The sequence below is a fragment of the Bos javanicus genome, chromosome 12 (assembly GCF_032452875.1).
Source record: "Bos javanicus breed banteng chromosome 12, ARS-OSU_banteng_1.0, whole genome shotgun sequence".
NCBI classification, from domain to species: Eukaryota; Metazoa; Chordata; class Mammalia; order Artiodactyla; family Bovidae; genus Bos; species Bos javanicus.
In genome coordinates this window covers 75,608,229-75,632,801 of record NC_083879.1, presented here as the reverse complement: position 1 = coordinate 75,632,801, position 24,573 = coordinate 75,608,229, and the positions used below count along the sequence as shown (strand labels likewise).

The 24,573-nt window shown below is 45.2% G+C and overlaps 1 protein-coding gene across 2 annotated transcripts in view; it reads right to left on the bottom strand.

Moving 5' to 3' along the window:
* FARP1 (FERM, ARH/RhoGEF and pleckstrin domain protein 1) overlaps window positions 1-24,573 on the bottom strand; it is a 309,083-nt gene that overhangs the window by 226,652 nt on the left and 57,858 nt on the right. For both annotated transcript variants that reach the window (XM_061435251.1, XM_061435252.1), the window contains exon 2: window positions 12,196-12,391. In XM_061435251.1, coding sequence (XP_061291235.1) covers window positions 12,196-12,366 — 171 coding nt within the window. In that variant the 5' untranslated portion in view covers window positions 12,367-12,391. The remainder of the gene's footprint in view (window positions 1-12,195; window positions 12,392-24,573) is intronic.

Below are 24,573 nucleotides of genomic sequence, written 5' to 3'. Positions count from 1 at the left end.
ATGCCCAGGAATCATAGGACTTACATGCGAATAAAAGGAATTTTTGTTGGCACCTACTGTGTGCAGCACATTGTCCCACAGGAGACAGGATGAAGGCTGGAGAGTCAGAGGCAAGGCGGCAAGGGTGGAAACGAAGGCAGAGGGAGAGATGAGCCCGTGTTAGGAGATACGAACTTGGGAGTCCATGCCTGTGGTCTTGATTGTCTCTAGGAGTCTTGGGCATCTCCCAAGAGACGGGGTGTCCTCTTGCGGTTCCCAATTACTGGTCTCTCCAGCCTGTTCACCTTGGGCTCCTCGTTCACGGGTGTCTAATTCAGCAACAGGAAATGCTAATAGGGGTGAGGGGGACGACTCACCACCTGCCCCTCCTCTGGTCATCGCTCCTGCTGGCCAGGCTGCAGAAGGACCTGCTTAAGACCCATCTTCTCTCTCTTCCTACAAGACTAAGGATGATACCAGTTTATGGGACTGCAGGAATATGAGAGCTGACCAGAAGGGACTGGGAAGGGCTATCACAGCCACCTTGGGACCCAGGAAAGCAGTGACCAGGGGAGCTCTTGCTTTTCAATGCTTAGACACTCAGCATCACAGCTAGTGTCTAAAGCATCATGGCTTTACCAACTGAGCTTCAAGGGCTTCCCTCATTGCTCAGTTGATAAACAATCTGCCTGCAATGCAGGAGACCCAGGTTCGATTCCTGGGTGGGAAAGATCCCCTGGAGAAGGAAATGGCAACCCACTGCAGTATTCTCGCCTGGAGAATCCCACGGACAGAGGAGCCTGGCAGGCTTCAGTCCATGGGGTCGCAAGAGCCGGACACGACTTAGGGACTAAACCGCAACACTAAACCACATCATAGCTAGAGCAAAGGTAACTGAGCCCTTGAGATCTGTTGGTGGACAGAAACCTTCCAACAAATGGCCACGGAAGATGACGTGACACTCAAACACACTTGAGAGTTCATAAGTAAGTGGAATTAAAATTAAAGGGCAGGCTACACCCCCATTCCTTTCAAAGGATTGTGAACTTGAAGATGCTGGGTGTCAATGCTTTCCTGGCCAGGCCTTCAAGATGAACATAGTAGCTCCTGGGATGACAAGTTAATTGAAATGCAGAGAGTAAATATAATTTTCCTAATACAAATGGGAAGCAAACAATCAACCTCCCTTTGATACTTCCAGTTTGCACAATCTCCATAATCAGTATGAATCTCAGAGGTTCATTTACAGAGTCACAGATTCTTCGTGATTAGAAATGAAGCAGTGGCTTTTATTGGGAACATTAGCAATGCGTCTTTCACGTCAACTAAAAAAAAAAAAAAAAAAAAGACATCATTTCCAGTGCAACAGCTGTCATAGAAAGACCAGCTGATGTCCCAGTCCTCCGTGGCGGCAGGGAGCCAGCAAGGTGTGAATCTAAGGACTGTCTGCGTTCCCCTCTCTTTGGGTGCTCCCCTCGCACATGCTGCCAAGGCCTGGCAATCCTAGCTCATCAATTTGTGAAAACCTAACTGATGCTATAGGACGATGCTTTAAATAAATATACTTGACTGATGGGAGGAAAAACAACTCTACCTTCTCAGTTTCTCTTGTGTCTGACAGCTCTCCAACATTCCATCTGGGGCCCTTAGCAGCCACCACCGTGTCTATGACCTTGGGCGGCCCTCTGGTCCCTGGGTTGTCCCCGCTGCACTCTCAGCCCTGTGAATCCACCCTACCTGCTTTGGAGTATCTATCCTTGGCATTTGTCTCAGGGACCAGCACGATCACGTGACGGGCTGTCCTCTCTAAGGGATCCCTGTGGCCCGGGACTATCGAACGGCCTGGTGAGAGCAGGGCTTAAGTAGGGGCAGGGGCTGGGCCGGAAACCCTGGCTTCCTGTCCTCAGTCCTGCAACCTAGATCAAGCCCCTTCTGCGCTCTGCTCACTGGGCTCATTCATGCCTGCCTCACAGATCCACTGATCAGCCATAAATGAGAGAATGTAAGGACAAATTCTGGCACACAGCAAGGGGTTTTTAAAAGGGCAGCCATTATTTTTGCTCATTGTCTTATCAGCAGCAGCACCTTGCTGTGAATGTCCAGAAATACATGTGGGACTCATATTAGGTTTCAAAGATCACGTTCCATAAAACAACACCAGCGCTCTCTAAATTCCACTCTGGGTATCAAGTCTAGCTTCCTGTTTATATAAATGGGCAAAGAGAAACCTATGAAGCTCTCGCTCACAATTATAAAGTATGACTTTCAGAATTGCTTTTACACAATGACTTTCTCTACAGATCACAAACTGGTTAAATCATCCCAATATCTATCTCTGGTGTGAAAACCATGACGTCCAATGTTCAAATTGATAAAAGACAGCAAATAAGTGAATCATAAAAAAAAACAGCAGATAATTTAAACATCACTCTGATTTATATGTTAATGTGTTTCATATTCACATTTAAACATAGAGGTTCCTAGCCAGCTAAATGCTTCCTTCAAAGGAACCCACAGAGAAGGCCCATACGAGAGGGTCCTAAAACCATTCACCTTGAGATCCTTCATCTAGCCTATGCCAGAGGGAAGTGAGGTTCTCCTAGGAAAATCCTGACTCTAGGAAAACAGAGAGGCTTTAGGCTACATAAATGTGTGCTCAGTCACTCAGTCATGTCTGACTCTTTGTGACCTCATGGACTGCAGCCGACCAGGCTCCTCTGTCCATGGGATTCTCCAGGCAAGAATACTTGGGTTGCCATTTCCTTCTCCAGGGGATCTTCCTGATCCAGGGATCGAACCTGCATCTCCTGCACTGCAGGTAGATTCTTTACTGCTGAGCCACCAGGAAAGACAGGCGAAGTAAATGGAGGAGACCAAAAACTCAGTAAAACCAATATGCACATAAAACATTTAAGCTTTAAGAATATCCCCTCAGTGTTAGAGCTACCAGAACTGAAGCTCGGAGGGCCACAGATAGACTGAAAAAAGGGAGTAAGTGTGCTTGTGAGAAGCTGAGACTTCATCACACCTGTCCAGGTGGCACTTCCTTCTCCTAGACCCTCGAAAGCCACCTGGGATCTTCATCTCTATTTCAGGAAAGACTCATCCAAGACGACAGAGAAAGCTGGGGGAATTTTTTAAAAAAAAGAAAGGAAGAAAATTACTCCACCTGACACAAGTATGCTTTTTTTATTTCAAAATGTTTTCATATGCTTTCTTTTTTTCCACTTCACATACCCAAAATCCCTACAATAAAAGCACAGTCTCAATCCTGCTAATAAACAAGAAAAGTAAAGTTGAGCGTGAAAGAAGAAAAACAACTAGCTTTTAGCGTAATCTAATCTCCATCTAGGACTGTGCAAGGTATTTTCTCGAAGGTATTTCACCTGAGCTTCACCTCAGCCCCACGAAGTGTGTGTTCTCCAGATTCAGAAACAAGGAAACAGGTTGAGAATGGTTATCTGCTCACCCACAGCCCCCCAGCCAGTAAGCCACGAAGCCAGGACACACTTCTAGCCCAGGTCCCCATTTTCGCCTTTAACCTCTGTTTCTTATAATTAGGACAATTTATTATCTCCATTTAAAAGAGCGGGGGAAAGCAGCCTCTCTAACTCCCTACATCTTCCCAGAATATCGGCCCATTTTACCCCCAGATACAGACATTCTCGATTACAGTTCATTCCTTTTCTTTACTAAGTGTCTACTGAGACTTTTCAGGGAGAAAATAGCAAACAGCTGTTAGAGAATTCCTGCCATCGCGTCAGAGCCACAGAAAGGACTTTGATCAAGAGTCTACACTGAAGTTGAAAGGGGCACACGAACATTTTGGGCCAACATTGAAGTTCCACTCTTCACATCTAAGGAACCAGAAAGGGAAGGCGAACAGGATTTCGCTGAAATGATTTATGAAAAAAAATTTTTTATCTATTAAAATAGCCTTTAAATTTAACCTCAAGAGACCAGACCCAGACGGACCATTTATCACTCAAGTTAAATAAAACACAGAGTGGACTGTGCAAAAGCAGAGTGGACATAAATACTCTTTCAGAAACTCTGCTAAGAGATGGAGCCAAAAGCAACACTGATAAGGGGAAAGAAATATTGACTCATGTTTAAAAAGCTTGAGTGAACTTGTGAAATTCCTTTCCCTCTTTCTGGTTCAAACTGCAGCTGCTTAAGAGGCAGTTAATGGAGCTCTGGGCACACACAGCTCCCTTCTGGTTTTAAATGGTCGATTAAATTTTATTTAGGTCTCGGTATGGCCGCCACCAGCTCTTAGGTGCACTTTTATACAAAAGAAGAAAATAAAGGAGCCCTGAACTCATACCTCCCGTCTAAGATCATATAATCCAATCAACTGCAAGGAATAACCCCGCTGTCGGGGATGTGTGATTCCAGGGGAGAAGCAGGGCATATATAAAAAGAAAGATATACTAATACTTCCCCCCCAAGATCTTAGGTTAAATATATATTCCACCTCTTTGGGGAGAGGAAAAAACAAAGACATTCAGTGGCTTTAGATCCAAAAGGGCATCGTCTCTAAGATGGCTAACATAGAAATTAAACAGGGAAACAAAATCATTCACAGCAAGACAAAGATGGAGAAAAGGACCTTGCTTTTCTACAGGCACAGTTGCTGTGAGCTACCCAAGTCCAGCTCCAGGCCAGCAGCCTCCCTTCTTCCTGATGTAAATAGGGAAAGTGAACTGAAAATGTTAGTCGCTCAGTTGCGTCCAACTCTTTGTGCCCCCATGGACTGTAGCCTGCCAGGCTCCTCTGTCCACAGGATTTCCCACGCAAGAATACTGGAGTGGGTTGCCATGCCCTCCTCCAGGGGATCTTCCCGACTAGGGGATCGAACCCGCGTCTCCTGCATTGCAAGTCGATTCTTTACCATCTGAGCCACCAGGAAAGCTGTCGATGTAAACTAGGGAGTCCCCAAAAAGACAACACAAAGCTTTTTAAAGAGACAAACTTCTGCTACATCCTCTTTTTCTGAGCACTAGCTTATGAAGACAGTTTAAAAATTCTCCAACCACTTAAGACCTTTTGCAGAACCACAAAGCACTTGGAGGAACAAGTCCTTGACTAATGTCAAGGCCAGGTTTCAGTGAAAAATAAACGATTGCTTCATTTCAAAAGCTAAGAAACTGAAATAAAGGTTTAATCATTTATGGACTAACCATGCCAGACTCCTAATTAGGTCTGAGATAACACAGGCACTTTTGCCCTCAGTTAAAAAAAAAAGAAAAACTTTTGCAGTCTCTCTTATTACGACGTGCAAACTAATTATTTTTCTTAAAAATTTTAGATGTCTGTTTCCAACGAAGTTGTTTGTTCCCGCTAATAATGTGTTGTCTAGCAAATACCTGATTTCTTTCTGTCTTCTCAAGTGGCATGAAGTTTAGCCCAATTTAGTTCAGTGATACTTATTTAAGTTACCCCACCCACCTGGGCTTCCCTGGTGGCTCAGACGGTAAAGAATCTGCCTGCAATGCAGGAGACTCAGGTTCAAGCCCTGGGTCAGGAAGATCCCCTGGAAAATGGAGTAGCTACCCATTCCAGTATTCTTGGCTGGAGGATTCCACAGACAGAGGAGCCTGGTGGGCTACAGTCCATGGGGTCGCAAAGAGTCAGACATGACTTAACACACAACACACAAACACACGTTAAATCCTACCATTTCCTGATGCCCCATAAGCATATTTGTTGCTGCTGAGTCATGTCTGACTCTTTGCGACCCCATGGACTGCAGCACAATAGGCTCCCCTGTCCTTCACCATCTCCTGGAATCTGCTCATGTTCATGCATGCTTATTCACCCTCGCCATATTTGATTTGAGCACCTACTAGTTACCCAATAACTGTTAATACTATCTCTGATGAGGCTTTTGTAATATTTCTTAGATTAAAATCCCTTTTCTGAAAGAGTTTACTATTTGCCTGAGGAATTAACAAACATAATCATGGAGAGGTAATTCATCAACAGAAGATGTAAATGCAAGGAGCCGACTTTCAAAAAAAAGAAAGGGAGGGGGGAAAAAGCGTGGATTGTCATCTGAACCAAACTCTTCATTTTGCAGATAAGGAAACTGAGTCTCAGTATGATTATAATTAGAGGGAGAAACCAGATTAGAGCTTCTGATTCCAAGTCTAATTAGAGGTATGGACAACAAGTAGTTTAAGACAGAGATGACCCCCGCCAGGAGCCCTGGGGAGAGGCCTGGGTGGTTGGGGGATCTCAACAAATTTGTTGGTGGATGTTGGGTGGTGTTTACAAATAAGAAAGGAACCAGAGCAGTTGGAAGATGAGAGTTTGAAAGGAGCCTTGGAGGCAACTTTGGAAACATCGAATAAGGCAAGACAGTGGAAGCCCACAGATCTTACACGAGGCTGCAGCTCAGGGAGAGGGAAGACGGACAAAGTTGGGGTCACGAGGGCTGGGTTCCAGTCCCAGTGCTATCCCAACACCATATCCCATCCCAAATGTGAGGAGGTGACTCGAAGAGTTCCCCAGGGGTTCCCCCTCATCTTAAAGAGATGACAGCACCACCCAGCTTTCCTCATGGGTGAGAAGCACACGAATGAACAGAGGTGTGGGCAGTCGGTCACAGGTTATGGCATCATCAGTCTGAGGCACTGTGGAGGAACAGAATATAAGGATAAATAAGAACCAAAGGGGCCAGGCCCCCACAGAGCTCCCATTCTACCTGCAGGAAGTCAAAACTAAGCGTAATAAGCAAGTCAAGAGAATTTTCCAGCTTGAGACGCTAACGCAGAGGATGAACCAACCCAGGACAATGGTGGAGAATAAGGAAAAAGTCACCGGAGCACTCGGCCATCCACCTCTCCCCCAGCCTCTCCAAACTAAGAAACCACACTTTATCCTCAGACACCCAGGAGCTAGAAAGGCTTCTTAGGAAAGCCTCGACAAAACACCAATACAAAGGCAGGATGATCAGCCCCCTGGATGGTGGTGGCTGACACGGAGTGCCCTGCACCCACACCACGGCAACTCCGGCTTGCTCTTCAACACAAGCCAGGGGTCTTCCCATCACCTGTGAGCATCTTTTCCAGGCCAGCTTCCCAGGGCTGCTCAAAAGCAGCAAAACATGGCTCCGTTTCAGTTCCTCCACTCTTCTCTGCTCCTCCTAGAGCGGCCTTGCTAATGAAAACACATAAACTGAATAAACACTTGGGGGAAGAAGCCATCTGCTTCATCCTACAAACGTCAGTAGGAACAGCGTTTTGTTTACCAGCAGGGTCATGAGGACAAGACACACAAAACCTTCTCAGGAACCTTCTTGGGGGGTAGGGGCGGGGCGGGGGGTCTTTAACCCTTTCAGATCCACACGAGTCCCTCGAGGTATACCCTCTGGTTGGAAGGGAACACCGCAGATACCACAAGCCACAGGGTGAGGCTTCTCATCACAGCATATTCCACATAAAGACGATAAAATGTCCTGGAAGAATTTACTATAAATATTGCATCTGAACTTTCAACTCTGCAGAAAAAAATACCTAAAAAGACCGTCCAAGCTCAAGAGCAAAGGTGACCGGGAGAACGAGCCACGGCGTAGCAAAGTCTGAGGCTCCATGCCCAGGCCTCTCAAAGGATTAAACTCTTTGATAAGACTTCATTTGAGGCTGTAAGTAATGATGCAGACTGGTGTGGTTATCTGGGCCAGGAAGCATTTGGGGAACGTGCATTTTAAAACGATGACTTTGCCTCCATCCATCCTCCGAAACCAAAGTATCAGGAAAAGACCCGGGAAACTCACTCCCTAGGGAACGATGTGGTTCACGGAGGAATGTTCCCCAAAGGGAATGATAATGACTTCCGGCCAAGTGCCTGCCCATCTGTGTGACAAATGTGAATTAGCAATGAGAATTCATCATCACGGGGCACCCAATCCAGGGAGGGAACAAGGGTGGGTAAGCGAGGCTGCGACACCTGGCCTCCATGAATTCACAACACAAAGTTTTAGAGCAGGGTTTAAAAAGCAGTTGTGGGAAGCTGCATCTCTTGCAATCCTAGTCCCTCCTCTCTAATCGCAAGCACAGCGGTTGAGTCACCACGGCCAGCCTGCTGCCTCCCAGCTGCAGAGTCCTGGCCCGTTCTCTTCTTAAAGACCACAAGGTAGCAATTTAGAATCAGCACAGTCAATAAAAATGCTGATCGCTGACTTTCTACAGGCAGTTATGGAAAACATCTGTTGCCTATGGGTTGAGAAGGAACATTCTGACCCAACTCGAATAAGCTTTTTAAAAATTAAACATGAATGGAGGAGGCATGTGGAAAACTAACAATACCATGAATTCTACTTGTCAGATCAACTCACCCTAATAGTGAAGCTTTTAACGAGCACCTAATACACACAAGGCACCGTGCTAGGTGCTGGAGATGAGGCAGCGAGGCAGGACCCAGGCCGAAGCAGCTAGCAGCGAGATGCAAACGCACGTGGGTGAGGCCTCCAAAATCACTGCGGACAGTGACTGCAGCCATGAAATTAAGACGCTTGCTCCTTGGAAGAAAAGCTATGACCAACCTAGACAGCATATTAAAAAGCAGAGACATCACTCTGCTGACAAAGGTCCGCATAGTAAAAGCTATGGTTTTTCCAGTAGTCACATATGGATGTGAGAGCTGGACCATAAAGAAAGCTGAGAACCTAAGAATCAATGCTTTCGAACTGTGGTGCTGGAGAAGACTCTTGAGAGTCCCTTGGACAACAAGGAGATCAAACCAGTCAACCCTAAAGGAAATCAACCATGAATATTCATTGGAAGGACTGATGCTGAGGCTCCAAGACTTTGGCCACCTGATGTGAAGAGCTGACTCACTGGAAAAGACTGATGCTGGGAAATACTGAGGGCAGGAGAAGAAGGGCACGACAGAGGATGAGATGGTTGGACGGCATCATCAACTCAATGCACATGAGTTTGAGCAAACTCCAGGAGATGGTGAAGGACAGGGAAGCCTGGTGTGCTGCAGTCCGAAGAGTCAGACACGACCGAGTGACTGAACAGCAACAACATCATCAATCATATTACCTTCCAAGCTCTTTGTATGTGCCAAGAATTGTTCATTTGTATCAACTCTTTTGTTCTCAAGAAATGAGGCAGGGTTTATGATGAGCCTCATTTTACAAAGGAGAAAACTGAGATAGAGGGATTAAGTACCTTGCCCAAGGTGATCAGTGCCTCGGTAGGAGAAGTTGCGATTTAAATCTCAGTGGTCCAGCTCCACCCTGACATACCTATGAGTGAAGAGGTCTGAAGGAGGGAAGAAAAAGTCCCACCTACTGTCTCAAGAAGTTAGCATCTGGGTAAAACATAGAGGGCCTCTAAGGGTGTATCGGAGAAGGCAATGGCACCTCACTCCAGAACTCTTGCCTGGAAAATCCCATGGACGGGGGAGCCTGATAGGCTGCAGTCCATGGGGTCTCGAACAGTCGGACATGACTGAGCGACTTCACTTCACTTTCATGCACTGGAGAAGGAAATGGCAACCCACTCCAGTGTTCTTGCCTGGAGAATCCCAGGGACAGGGGAGCCCGGTGGGCTGTTGTCTCTGGGGTCGCACACGACTGAAGCGACTTAGCAGCAGCAGCAGCAAGGGTGCATAGGATTTTATGGTGGGGGTGGGGAGGGGGTGGTATAAGAAACCTTCCAGGCAGAGGAGTTATAAATGCAAAGCATGGGCATCAGAAATTATCAAGTAAAATCATTTTAAAAGATGCAAACAAACTTCTATTCCTATTTAGGCAGAGAGTTCCTATCTAGTTCCTGGCTAAACAGTAGCTAGGAATGGAGTTTTAACATTCTTTGCTTCAAGGAAACAAGAATTGCAAATGAATACACACAATGCTCCCTGTGCACATAACAGCAGTGCTTGATGGCCCTTTGGTCCAAACCCATAAACGGGAATACCATTTAAAAGAACATATTGCTAGAGATCTGGGCTCAGAAACCCTTAACAGTAGCAAAGGAGAAACACTGAAACCAAATACCTCACCAAACCAGTCTTGCAACAAAAAGAAAGTGGGGGAGAGCGGGGCGGAAGGAAGGGGGTAGGACATGTTCCAGAAGGTCTGAGTCTACCAGGTTGGCAGGTGTGCCCCTCTATTTTTTACAATTTCAGCAGATAAGCAGCGACTCTGTTCCTCAGACTATGAAGTTCCCAAGTCCTTGAAGAGATAGAAATTCCACAACGAGAAAATCAGAAAGATACAAAGGTCGTTTGCAGTGTGTGATAAATTGGCAGGTTTAAAACATAGCTCTTCTGAGGTTTGTCTTCCCTGAGACACTTAATGGTAATTCACACTTTTAGAACAATAGTCTTGGAAATGAATGTGACTGACTCATATCACATAAACGATTAAATGATGGGTTGCAGACGTTAATGCCGATTGTTAAAATTTTAGTTGCTCTAGCCAACAGGAATAATAGACAGATTGTCTCCACTTTAAAAACAGGTTACGTTCCCAAAGTTTGTTTAAAATTGGGCTGTTTGGAATTCAAGAGTTATTTTTCACCCCCACACGCAAGCAGTGTGAGATACGGTGTTTAGTATCCAAGAGAGAAAACAGGGAAAAAGCCAGAGTGTGCTGTGAATTCTATGGATGCTAATTAATTCTTGAGAAAAGTGCCATCAGCATTGTACAAAGGTGAACATACATCCGGACTCTCCCTGCCATTGAAGAGATCCTCTGCTGCTAAGTCGCTTCAGTCGTGTCTGACTCTACGGGACCCCATATATGGCAGCCCACCAGGCTCCCCCATCCCTGGGACTCTCCAGGCAAGAACACTGGAGTGGATTGCCATTTCCTTCTCCAATGCATGAAAGTGAAAAGTGAAAGTGAAGTCACTCAGTTGTGTCTGACTCTTTGCGACCCCATGGACTGCAGCCCACCAGGCTCCTCCATCCATGGGATTTTCCAGGGAGGGGTACTGGAGTGGGGGGCCATTGCCTTCTCCAGAAGAGATCCTCTACCTGCAAGTAACTGATGGTGGTTCCTGAGCCTCGAACAGGAGTGGGATTTCAAGAGAAGATGAGGAGAAGGATGGGAAAAGTGGGAAAGGGGCGACAGGGCAAAGGTTCCAAGGAAAACAGCAGAACCAGCGGGGTGTGCAGCTCCAGCTGATGAACAAGGCAAGGCTGCTGCTCCTTCATCTCTGCCTGCCTCCTAGACACCTCTTTTGTCCCCAGCCCCTGGGATGGGGGTCTCTTCAATTCTAGGGCTGCTGGACTATAGGCTGGGTTCAGGGTTTTTATTTACCCCCACTCCCTACCCACAAACATGGTCAGCAAGTTCTCTCCTGATGTCAGAACACTCATTCAGCTATTTGACTTTTCTTGCCAGTCACACAGAGTAATTCAGTGCTCACAAACATGCACTGATGTTTAGAGGAATTGTTTGTAAGCAAAGTTCGATCCCAGGGTTGGGAAGATCCCCTGGAGAAGAGAAAGGCTACCCACTCCAGTATTCTGGCCTGGAGAAGTCCATGGACTGTATGGCCCATGGGGTTGTAAAGAGTCAGACACGACTGAACAAGTTTCACTGGTTTGAGAGAGATCAAACCAGTCAGTCCTAAAGGAAATCAACCCTGAATATTCATTGGAGGGACTGGTGCTAAAGCTCCAATACTTTGGCCACTTGATACGAAGAGCCACCTCATTGAAAAAGACCCTGATGCTGGGAAAGATTGAGGGCAGGAAGAGAAGGGGGCAGCAGAGGATGAGATGGTTGGATGGCATCTCCGACTCAATGGATATGAATCTGAGCAAGCTCCGGGAGATGGTGAAGAACAGGGAAGCCTGGTGTGCTGCAGTCCACGGAGTCGCAGAGAGTCGGACATGACTGAGCGATTGAACAACAACAAAGGAAATTAAACTGAGATTGAAACCATAATTCCCTCCAACTCAAAAATATACGTAACACACACACAGGCATATACACACGTGTCTTAGTATATGGAAAGTCAGAGTAAAATTCAAGTGACACATCCACTGATATCACTTGTACTCGGCGCATGCAATCAAAAAATCAACACACATCAACCAAGAAAATCCATAGCTCAGACGGAACCAGAGGAGCATGGTGACGGTGGGAAGAGGGCTGCTGAATACACAGACTGTCTTCCCACCACTGTGCATCACCGAAACACAGGACTGAGATGAGCGCCCCCATGCCGAAGGCTGCCCCCAACTTACTGGAACTTCAAAGGCCTCCTGAGTATCATCCAGCATCTGGATCTTGATGGACATGAGTTTTCCTGAAGGCGTGGGGGGTGGCTTCTGTCCATGTTCCAATGTACTGATCCCCGAATTCTCCGGGGCCCCCAGTCTTGATCCTGGAGTTGGCCTCTGCTCTATCTCTCCCATGATGAAAGCAGATTATATACAGTATCTACCGGAAGCAGAGAGAGAAGAAAGAGACATCAGAAGAGAAGACTGAGACCACTTCAGTAACATTTGTCCTCTATGCTCTTCATTGTAGGAATCCCCCCTTACTCCCCCGGAAACACATGAGGGCCCGTCAGCCCCCCACCCCTCTGGGGCAGCAATCACCTGCTGAGGCTTCAGTTCATTCAAGAACAATGTCACCTTTAGCCATACAAGGCATGCTAATATTTGAGCATGTTTTATTCTTCTGCATATTTTTACATAGCTTATCCTTTTCTAGTTTTACACTCAGCTCTTAGTTATTCACACGATAGATTGTGTTCTAAGTATTATTATTATTATTCAGGCTCTACGAGGAGTCAGGTACCACTCATCACACATTTCCAGTCCGCTGGGAAGATAATGAGCAGTACCTAATCCATATGATTAGCATCCATTAGTTACCTTTTATGGATCCAGGAACAGACCAAGCAATGCAGACATTAGCAAGATAAACAGATAAAAGGTATCTTGTGGCTCCCAAGCTTACAATCTGGTTGAAGAAACTAAACATGCGCTTGCCCAAACACAGATGACATTAGGTAGGGTCTTTTCTGTCAATTTCTTGTTGGTTTCCATGTCAATTACCTCCTAATTAATTTCTTTCCTGCCACACCCCTCCCTCAATTGCTCCCCCTTTCCCAGGAAACCATCCCACACGTTACAGTATTGACAAAGCTCTCTTCTCCGCCATTCAGAAGGTTAGAGCTGAATTCAGTTGAGTCTCAAATGTTGGGTCATACTTGGAAAAAGACAGAAACACACAAGGAGAAGGAATTGCAGGGAAGCAGAACAGCACAAAGAAAGCCACGGGACAGAAATCAGGAGGCATTCGGGAAGATGAGTGAGACTCACTGCTGCAGAGTTAAAGATGCACTTGGAAACTAGGTGGGAATCAGACCACAAAGGACATCAAAAAGCCTAGCTGAAAAATATGGTCTCCACCCTGCTGGGAGTCACTGAATAATGACACAACAGAAGTAGAACTTGAGAAAAACGAACCTGAAGATGATATATACTAATGGGTTGGAAAAAGACGAGCTGGTGGGGACTGGGGTAGACCAGTGACAGAGCTATTGCAACAATTTGAGCTTGAGAGGATAACTTGAACAGTGGTATTGAAATAAAAAGATGATGCTATAAAACGCATGTTCATGGAAAGATTAACCTTATGTTGTAAACAGTGAGCTCCTGGGAAGGAGGAGATTAAAGTTTAACAAAGAACAGCAAGTTTTAAGTCAGGACAGAAGGGAAGAAGTGGGAGGGGAAGGGGTGTGTGTGTGATTGGGGTCACTGTTGAGGGTTATGAAAGGATGGATATCCAGTAAGCTGTAGGGGAGGTGGAGCTGAATTGGGGCTGTGGGTTCAGAGCCCACATCGCTGTAGAAGTGTAAGCCACGGTGAGAGAGAATGTGAAGGGGGTGCGGTGGGAGAGGGGTAGGTGGAACACGGCAATGAAAAAGCAGAAAGAACAAACATATCCAACCATGGGGGTTATTATGGACTGAACTACGCCCCTCTCCCACCCCAAATTCTTATGTTGAAGCACTAACCCCAGGAAACTCAGAATGTGTATTTGGAGGGAGGAGACTTAGAAGAGGTGACTAAGTTTAAAAAGTCATTAAGGAAGAGGGAGGCAGAGGATGAGATGGTTAGATGGCAACTAACCATGGTTAGTCACCAACTCAATGGACATGAATCTGAGCAAACTCTGGGAGAGAGTGAAGGACAGAGAAGCTTGGTGTGCTGCAGTCCATGGGGTCGCAAGAGGTCAGATATGATTTAGCAACTGAACACCATCACCCAATCTGACTGGCGTCCTTATAAGAGGAGAAAATTTGGACAAAGAGACACCAGGGATGCACAGAGGAAAGGCCATGTCAGGACACAGGGAGAAGGTGGCCTCCAGAGAACCCATTCTGCCAACACCTTCCAGCCTCCAGGACTGAGAGAAAATAAATCTCTGATAAGACACCTGGCCTGCGGGACTTCGGTATGACAGTAAATTCACACGAGGCTCGATGGACAAGAGAGAGAGAAAGAGTGACCCTCTGTCTTAGCGACACAAAGTCACAGAAGGGACACTCATGGTCACGTGTGGTGAGAGGTATGGAGCTCAGGGCTGTGTTTCACACACTTGTAAACAAGTCACCCTTTTCAGGATAAACCACGCTTATTTTGCAGGTTCTTCTTGCCCAAGGCTCTTCCTTCTCCTGAAAGGTAAGCCAGGTTTCCAGGAGCTTCCCACTAAATTCCTTATGGAAACCTCTCCCTTCCTCTCCATGAACCTTGAACTTTCTCACTGTGACACAGAGGATTGGCCTAGAGGCCAATAGATTAGAAACTGTGGAGTCAGTCAATAAGCTGGGTCATTGACTCAAAGCACTCTGGCCTAAAAAGCCAAACCCTTTAACTGGACAGGCAGACAGTCTAACCACCACCCAGGACACATCATTTACTGAATCCTAAAAGATGATGCTGTGAAAGTGTTGCACTCAGTATGCCAAAAAATGTGAAAAACTCAGCAGTGGCCACAGGACTGGAAAAGGTCAGTTTTCATTCCAATCCCAAAGAAAGGCATTGCCAAAGAATGCTCAAACTACCACACAATTGCACTCATCTCACACACTAGGTAAAGTAATGCTCAAAATTCTCCAAGACAGGCTTCAGCAATATGTGGACCGTGAAATTCCAGATGTTCAAGCTGGTTTTAGAAAAGGCAGAGGAATCAGAGATCAAATTGCCAACATTCGCTGGATCATCGAAAAAAGCAAGAGAGTTCCAGAAAAACATCTATTTCTGCTTTACTGACTATGCCAAAGCCTTTGACTGTGTGGGTCACAATAAACTGTGGAAAATTCTGAAAGAGATGGGAATACCAGACCACCTGACCTGCCTCTTGAGAAACCTATATGCAGGTCAGGAAGCAACAGTTAGAACTGGACATGGAACAACAGACTGGTTCCGAATAGGAAAAGGAGTACATCAAGGCTGTATACTGTCACCCTGCTTATTTAACTTATATGCAGAGTACATCATGAGAAATGCTGGACTGGAAGAAACACAAGCTGGAATCAAGATTGCCGGGAGAAATATCAATAACCTCAGATATGCAGATGACACCACCCTTATGGCAGAAAGTGAAGAGGAACTCAAAAGCCTCTTGATGAAAGTGAAAGTGGAGAGTGAAAAAGCTGGCTTAAAGCTCAACATTCAGAAAACGAAGATCATGGCATCCGGTCCCACCACTTCATGGGAAATAGATGGGGAAACAGTGGAAACAGTGTCAGACTTTATTTTTCTGGGCTCCAAAATGACTACAGATGGTGACTGCAGCCCTGAAATTAAAAGACGCTTACTCCTTTGAAGGAAAGTTATGACCAACCTAGATAGCATATTCAAAAGCAGAGACATCACTTTGCCAACAAAGGTCTGTCTAGACAAGGCTATGGTTTCTCCTGTGGTCATGTATGGATGTGAGAGTTGGACTGTGAAGAAGGCTGAGCGCTGAAGAATTGATGCTTTTGAACTGTGGTGTTGGAGAAGACTCTTGAGAGTCCCTTGGACTGCAAGGAGATCCCACCAGTCCATCCTAAAGGAGGTCAGTCCTGGGTGTTCATTGGAAGGAATGATGCTAAAGCTTAAACTCCAATACTTTGGCCACCTCATGCCAAGAGTTGACTCACTGGAAAAGACCCTGATGCTGGGAGGGATTGGGGGCAGGAGGAGAAGGGGACGACAGAGGATGAGATGGCTGGAAGGCATCACTGACTCGATGGACGTGAGTCTCAGTGAACTCCGGGAGTTGGTAATGGACAGGGAGGCCTGGCGTGCTGTCATGGGGGTCGCAAAGAGTCGAACACGACTGAGCGACTGAACTGAACATTTATCCCACGCTCACTTTCCCCACCAACTTTCCACCAAAGCCTGTTAGACCTTATTATTCATTCCTCTAGGGTCCTTTGAGGTTGGACTTCAGTGTCAAGGCCGCACTCTTTAAGTACCAACCTTTTGAGACCTGCTTCGTTTTTGAAAGGCCAGGTCTGATTCCATAGGTCTGCCACACAAGCCACTTTATGATTTCTGTCCCAAGCTTTTTTTAAAGAATATAACCCCAAACTGTTTTAGTTATGTGATTATCCTTTGCTTAATCATCTCCTAGTCTGACTTAGCTGTACTTTACACCCAAGTGAAACAGATCACCTACATTGGTTCAATGAACCACGTGTGGGTGGCACAGATCTAATTATGACCTCACTGTGTTTAGAATAATCTTTACAAAGCAGACAAAATGACTCCCCTACATGTTCTCTAAAATTTGTCTCATGGTTAAAAATAAACACAACTGCTGGAAAACACTGCTATCAGTCCAGTTCACCCTCTCCATCGCCGGCCTCCCTCCTTGCACTCTTGCCTAATCTGGTGTTGACCCCTCCGTGCCTCTGGAAGCATCCTCCGCTGCCCATCTCCAACCTCATCTTCTGCTCCCTGCACTCCATCAGAGTGGACAGGCCCCGCCCTCGACCACTGGCCCTGAGCCTGAGCACACGGCTTCCTATTGCTGAGTCGGAGCAGGATAGGTCTGGCTGTGGCTCTAAGGTGTAGCTAGAGAGGGAGGAAAGGGTTTGTCCTCTCATGTCACCAGACTGCAAAGGTGTTCCAGACACATTTGCTCTGTGTCCGACCTAAGCAAACAGCAAGGCTCCCATCTTCTAAATGGGACCCTTTCTCTCCACGCTGGCCCAAGATCCCCAGGTAAACACTGTCATTTTTAACAGCCTGGCATTTAAAAATTACATTGAGCTACTGACTTAATAGACAGTACCTTAACTTCCTTTATCTTTAGTCTTCAAATGACCTCATGCCTGGATTATTTCTACTTCTGGATATTAACGTCTCAACAAAGCCTGTCACATTTTCTTTTTGTTTTGATACTTACAGGCAGATTGTTGCTGTACATGGAAAGTGCTGTTTAACTCAAACATAAATCCAGCCAAGAGTTTTGAGCAGCCTAAGAATGTCAAGGGAATATCTGAGGAACGCTGGCAAGGCATGAATGGGTAACCATAACAGAGGCAGGATAGCAAAACTGGCGAGTCCAGTAATAAAACAGCCTTCTACATACACATCTAACAAGCCTAAAGGCCTCAATCCATGCTTGATTCTGACTTTACCTTAGCTTCTTCTGACTTCTGAATTCCTAAATAGTCAAGGTAAAAAAGATTAATATTTCTTTCCTTGTGGCATGTTATTACTAATGCGATCATTCCAGACCTAAAAGTACAGAGCTGTCTGCGAAACTACTTTCTTCTTTAGGTCTTTTTGAAAAGTTATTTTAAAGGCAATAACGTCTACAACAAAGAAAGCAGTGAAGAGTTTGGCTGGCAAAGAAAAGATAAAAAACTCAAATTGTCTTGTTACAGTCTCTTGGCTTAAAAACTTCCTCTTGGAATTCACCCAAAAGCAACAAGGAACATGAAAATGCAAACTGCATCCCAGAGGAAACTGGAAGACATCTGTAGCTTTGAACCACGCAACAGGAGGCGGAGTTGCCAAACTGCAGGGAAGGTCAGACAGAGGAGAAGAAAAAGGCTTGGAGAGGCTGTCCATGCCTGCAGAGCCATGCTGCCCAAATAATGAGGATATCCAGCAACAAACCCAGCAGTAACTTTCTGGAAAGGGCAACAGATGTGCAGGGAGCACTAAAAGCTTTCCTGGGCATGGTATGGTGAGACATTTCCAGAAGCAGAAAAGGTCAAATTAAATGAGATACTGTACGGGTGGTAAGACATATTAGCAGGAAGCAGTCTGTTGCCAAGGCAAGGCAAAAAACAGAGACCCCACTAGGAGCACAACCAGTCTCTGCAACCTTGAGGAAAAACAAGAGTTGAAAGAATCACACTCAGACACACACTCCCAGGTCACAAGAATTCCCATGGGCATGGGATATGGCCCTGTCTCCTGCCCAGGTAAAATTCCTATAAATAGCTACTTCATAAGGAACTCACCTAATCACAAGAAAAGAAAACCTTTACAGAGATGCCACAAGAAGGGAAATATGAAAATGAATGACAGATGAAAAACACCCACCAAAGCAATGTTACATGCAACAGATGAAAATTTTACCCAAATGTATTTTCATAAATTCACAAAACAATGAAATAACTGATTCTGTCTACAAAAACAGAGTAGGATTTGCAAGAGTTCTGGGAAGCAAGAGAAGGAAACAGAGGAGGAGAGACCTCCAGATGAAAAGCCAGAAGAATGGTTACAAATGGCACTGCTACATAATGAATGTTTGTGGCACTCTCGAACTCAGACTGCAACTTAATGCCCAGCATGTTGATACCCGGAGTCAGGGCCTTCAGGAGGTGACTACAGACTAAGGGTGGAGCCCTCGTGCGTGGGGTTAGTGTCCTTATGAAAAACATGTAGAGAACTCTCGTCTCTTCCACTATTGAGGAAAACACCACCCAAGACAGTAATCTATGAACCAGGAAGTAGGTCTAGACACCGAACCCACTGACCATTGACCTTGGATTTTCCGGCCTCCAGGACTGTGAGAAATAAATTTCTGTTGTTTTCCTGTTTATGCTACTTTATCTGAGTCCATCTGGGTTGCTATAACAGACACCAAGATAGAAGTAGCTAAAAGGAAATACACACTGGTGAAAAAATGAGAGTCTTGAGGGGAAAAAAGGGGGATTAAAAAAAAGCAAGCAGAAGATTTAAAACAGAAACATCATAAATATGGAAGACAAACAGAGGAGACCCAACGCACCCTTAGCAGGTATCCAAAAAGAAAAAAGAACTAAATAATGGAACAAGAAAATACTAACATTTTAGAAATAAAAGTCTCCATAATAAATAAACACATCATGTCCCAGAAACAACTAAAGTTATGAACACATGGAAGTTTCCTGTGTCATCACAGAAATTCAAACATTAAGAAGGAATCATTTGGGCATCTAAATAAAAGCCCAAAAAATATATATACATGTATGAGGGGACAAAAGTTCAGACCCATCCATAGCAACAGCTGTAAGCAAGCAGGACTCATGAGTTGTTCCACATCCCCTGCTATAGCTGCCCCCCATCTCAGGCATCCTTCCTGAGTTTTTCAGATGCTAGAAACCACCACCAAATGGAAGGAATTAGCTACCTGATGATCATGAGCACATGGACCTCAGATCTACTGATGCCTAAGGATTGATGAAGTTAGCCGCCCTGTTACCTCGCCATGAACCAATCAGAAAATGTGCACGAGACACTCACATACCCTGCTTCACCTGGCCTTTGGAAATGCTTTGCTGAAACATGGACGGACCCAGAGATTGCCATATTGAGTGAAGTCAGACAAAGAAGGAGAAATATGGTATGGTATCTAAGACATGTGGAATCTAAAAAGAAACAATACAAATGAACTTACCTACAAAACAGTAACAGACTCAACAGACTCAAAGACTTAGAGAATGAACTTACAGTTGCTTGCTGCTGGGGAAGGGCAGGGAGTGGAGAATGGGAAAAAGGATAGTTAGGGAGTTTGGGGTGGACACATACACACTGCTGTATTTAAAATGGATAACCAACAAGGTCCTACTGCTTAGCACAGGGAACTCTGCTCAGTGTTATGCGGCAGCCTGGATGGGAGGGGAGTTTGGAGGAGCATGGATACATGTGTATGTCTGGCTGAGTCTCTTCACGGTTCACCCGAAATAATCACAGCATTGTTAATTGGCTGTACTCCAATACAATTTTTTTTTTTTTTAATGCTTTGCTGAAACCCTTTGGGAAGTCTGGGAGTTTTCTGAGCACGAGCCACCTGTTCTCCTCGCTTGGGCCTGCAACAATACTTTCTCTGCTCCAAACTCTGACGTCTGTTTGTTGGGCCTCACTGCGTGTTGAGTACACAAACGTGCACTCAATAACACGTTCAATGTTTAAATGACCAAACTGTTCCAGAAATAAAAGATGAATCCAAACATGAAATCTAGCTGAATGTTCGTTCAAACATTTAAATGAATCAAGAACTCAGGCCCTTCTGGGTAAGTTATTAAAGGATAAACTGCAAAACAAGAGGCAAAGTGGCGAGACGAGGGAAAGCAATTACTGGTAAACTTTAAATCCATGTATACAGTAAGAGGAAGGCTAAAAGCACTAATATATGCATAATATTATAATTCCTGACAACACAGAAATAATTTAAAAACTGGCAAAGGAAGGAGTTGAGATGGCGAGAGGCCTGTAGGTTAATTGTTACCATATGTTACCATAAGACTGATAATAAAAAGAGAATTTAAATCCCCAAAGATATACAACTGGTTAATAAGCATGCAAAAATATGTTCAACACTGTTCTCCACTAAGAAATGCAAATTGCATCCACAATGATATTTCACACCCACTGTAACGGGCAGTAACGTGTTATTGACAGTAGGGAAAAAAACTGGAATTTTTCATACACTGCTGATGGTCGGTGGGAATACTAAAAGGGGCAGACTTTGGAGACTATTTGGGAAGCTTCTTAAAACTTAATCATAAATTTCATATATAACCTAGTGATTGGGTTCCCCTAGTGACTCAGATATTATACTCCTAGACATCATCCCAAGATAGATGAAAATGTATGTCTTCACAAAGACTTGTGTATATAGGAACATTCAGAGCTTAAAAAAAAAAAAAAAACCAGCACATGGAAATAATCCAAATGATCACCACCCAGTGAATGGATAAGGAAAATGCGGTATATCCATACAAGGAACTATTACTTAATAACAGAAAATGAAATGCAAATAAAACACTACAACACAGATGAATCCCCAAAACATTTTGTTAAGTGAAAGGCGCCAAATACAAAGGACTCCATAGCATATGACCCTACTTACATGAAAATATCCAGGTAAGACAAATTTAGTGGCACAAGTTGTTGCTTGGGCTGACAGCAAAGGGCCTGGGGGAGGGAGATCTTTTGGGAGGCGATATAAACGTTCTGAAACTAGATTGTCGTGATGGCCACATAAATCTGTAGATTTACAAAAATCCTTCGTACATTTCAAAACAGGTCAAAGGTAGAACATGTAAATTGCACATTAAATACATGATATGTAGATGGACACACACATGAATACTCTTGGAAGGGCAAGGGTAGGTAGGGGAGCTAGGTCCGTGGAGACAACCAACCCGGTTACGAACAAGAGTGAGGAAGCTTTGAGAAACGCCTTTTCGCTGTATACTTTTGGAGACCTTTAACATTTTATACCATTCAGAACAAAATTAAGACAATTTTTAAAAATTTCACTTTCTAAGCAGACACATTCCTGCAGTCCAGCCAGGTCCTCTTGAGAATATGAAATTGACTAAGATGAAATCAGAGTAAACAAGGTGCCAATCATCAACCAAAACAAGCTGATCAAGAGGAATTTTGGCAAGAGGTCTTCTTTCCAGTTTTAAATGTAAGTTACTGGAAAATTCCAGGCAAAGAAAGACTCATAGAAAGTGACTAATTCACAGAAGCAGGAGCCCAAGGTAGATGAGCGGGAAGCTACAGGCTTGGGTTCTAGGGCCTCTGGAGAGTCAAGGGCTGAAGGTTGGGGAGGCAAGACAGACCATGTGAAACTCCCAGGAGGGCAAAGGCTTTCACGCCAGCTTAGCAGTGGGAGACAAAGCCACCTTGGGATCCTGTACCTGGGGAGCCACAGGCCAGGGACCAGGAGACACGCCCCAGAAAGGCAGGCGGCCCAGCAACTCTGGAGCACACATGGCCACAGCTGGCCTTTCACACGATTCTCCAGGCCAGAATACTGGAGTGGGTAGCCTTTCCCTTCTCCAGGGGATCTTCCCAACCCAGGGATCGAACGGGGGTCTCCTGCATTGCAGGCGGATTCTTTACCAACTGAGCTATTAGGAAAGCTTCATGAGACTTAGATATGGGGTTTTAAGAAAGTTCAAAACACAGCTATCTGGACAGATAGATTTGCTTATTTCAAAAAAAGTCTGAACAGAAGTAGCAACTGCAGATCAGCTGTTTCACATCAACCAGACACTTCAAACAGGCGAGGGGCTGACAGGCCAGCTAGATCATTTGGGAGAAGAGGGACCAGGGTATCAACTCTTGGCAAGTGAAGTCAAAGTCGCTCAGTCGTGTCCAACTCTTTGCAACCGTGGAGTCGCATGACTCCATGGACTATACAGTCCATGGAATTCTCTAGGCCAGAATACTGGTGTGGGTAGCCTTTCTCTTCTCCAGGGGATCTTCCCAACCCCAGGGATCGAACGGGGGTCTCGCACATTGCAGGTGGATTCTTTACCGGCTGAGCCACAAAGTCATGGGCCAAATTTCACCCACAAAGTAGGGAAAAAACTGTGGAAACCTGATAAAAGAGAATTTCTTCACTGTGTTGCCTCTCCAATCCCAGGGGGCAAAAATTAAGCAGGCTCTCTTAAATACCTCTAACAGACCTCTGCAAAGTACTTCAAGGAACACTCAGAGCAAAGGAGAAAGCTTCTCACATTGTAGAGGTTATTTCCAGTGTCTAGTTTTAACCACATCGCTTTTCTACTCAAAAGCCCGAGTCTTACCCACACCAAGATAAATGAGAAAATTCCCAGCCGGGCATTTCAACGACTTGCCCCCATCTCTCTCCTTGTAAATAATAAACTGCTTTCTAATCCAACTGGATTCTGTTCCACACGCCTGCATTTTCCTACTGCTGTGTAGTTGCTTCCTTCTGTAAAATATTCCACTTTACAGAGGGTTGTGATGTTACCTCCTCCGTAAGTCTTCCTTGGTCTACTTTCAGAGGGGAAAAGCCCACCTTGCGTCAGTCTCCCTGGCATTTTGCTCGTCTGTGGCTTACATTTCACTTGCTTTCCAGGCCTCTCTCCTCATTTCCTGCACTGTGAACTCAATTACAAGTCCAGAGGGGCAGGACAAGTCTGGCTGCCGTTACCTGGGAATGTGACATTCCTCTCCCGTCTTAGGGCGAGAACCCGCCCGACTCGGGGGCTGTAAAAACTTCAGGAGTCGCGTCTCCACTGCAAACATCACTTTCCTAAAAGATGGCGAAAAAGCCCACCTCTGCCTGCAGGGCTTCTTAGAAAGTGGCTGCAAACTGGCAGCTTCAATACCACCTGGGAGCTCATTAGAAATGCAAATTATCGGCCTCGGCACAGGCCCGCTGAATCAGAAAGAGGGGTGGGGTGGGGTTAACATGCTTCCCAAGAGACCCAGGCAGAGGCTCCACCCCGGGACCACTGCCTCTTCCTAGGATCCCCAGTGAGGATCAGCTGAGGTCAGAAAACCCAGCTGACACCAATCAAGCACTTACCTGTTAACTTCACCAAGAAAAAACTATAGAAAGAGCTATAGAAAGATTCTCTCAATAGCTCTTGGCAAGAAGAAGTGGCATTCCTTTTCCCATCCGATTTTCATTTGTATTCCAACCTTGTCCTGAAAACGGTTTAAGACATCGCTTTTGTTTGCATTTTCACCGATCTGGTAGCACCTATTTCCTCCAATGAAATAAACAGGCAAAGACAAAAATGTAGGATGGGGGTGGAAGTAAATAAAAGGCGTGAGGAAGAGAAGGCTCTTACTCCAGTAGGAGAAAAAAAAAAATCAGGAAACCAGAAAAAAAAATCTCCACTGATTCACATTTTCATGATGTCCATTTCTTGGTGATTCTGAGAGTAAGAAATTAAATTTTAGCTTCCCCTCCATTTTTCTCTCTAATTGAAAGCCCTGGGTAAATAAAATGGAAGGAGAAAGGCAGTCTTCTGTAAGATAAGAAACCAGCTGGCAGCTTCTTCCGGTTCCCACATAGCAATGGCACTGCAGTGGACCCAGAGGCTGTATTTCTGAGGCTGCAGTCAAGCTCACTCTATGTAACACACATCATTCTCATCCACTCACTAAGGAAAATCCTCTTCTTCGCCAATTGACACTGGCCAGCTCTCCAAAACCCTCACCTCCTCCGCCCGTAAGGAGGGTGCAGGATATATTATTCGATCTGCTTACTCTACGTCCTTGAAAATGACAGACTGTTTAAAGAATGCTATCACTGAAATATCACAATAACCGGTATCATTGCCATTCACAAGCATTCTGAAGGACCTGTTATAATCCAGGGACTTACATTTTGGACACCAA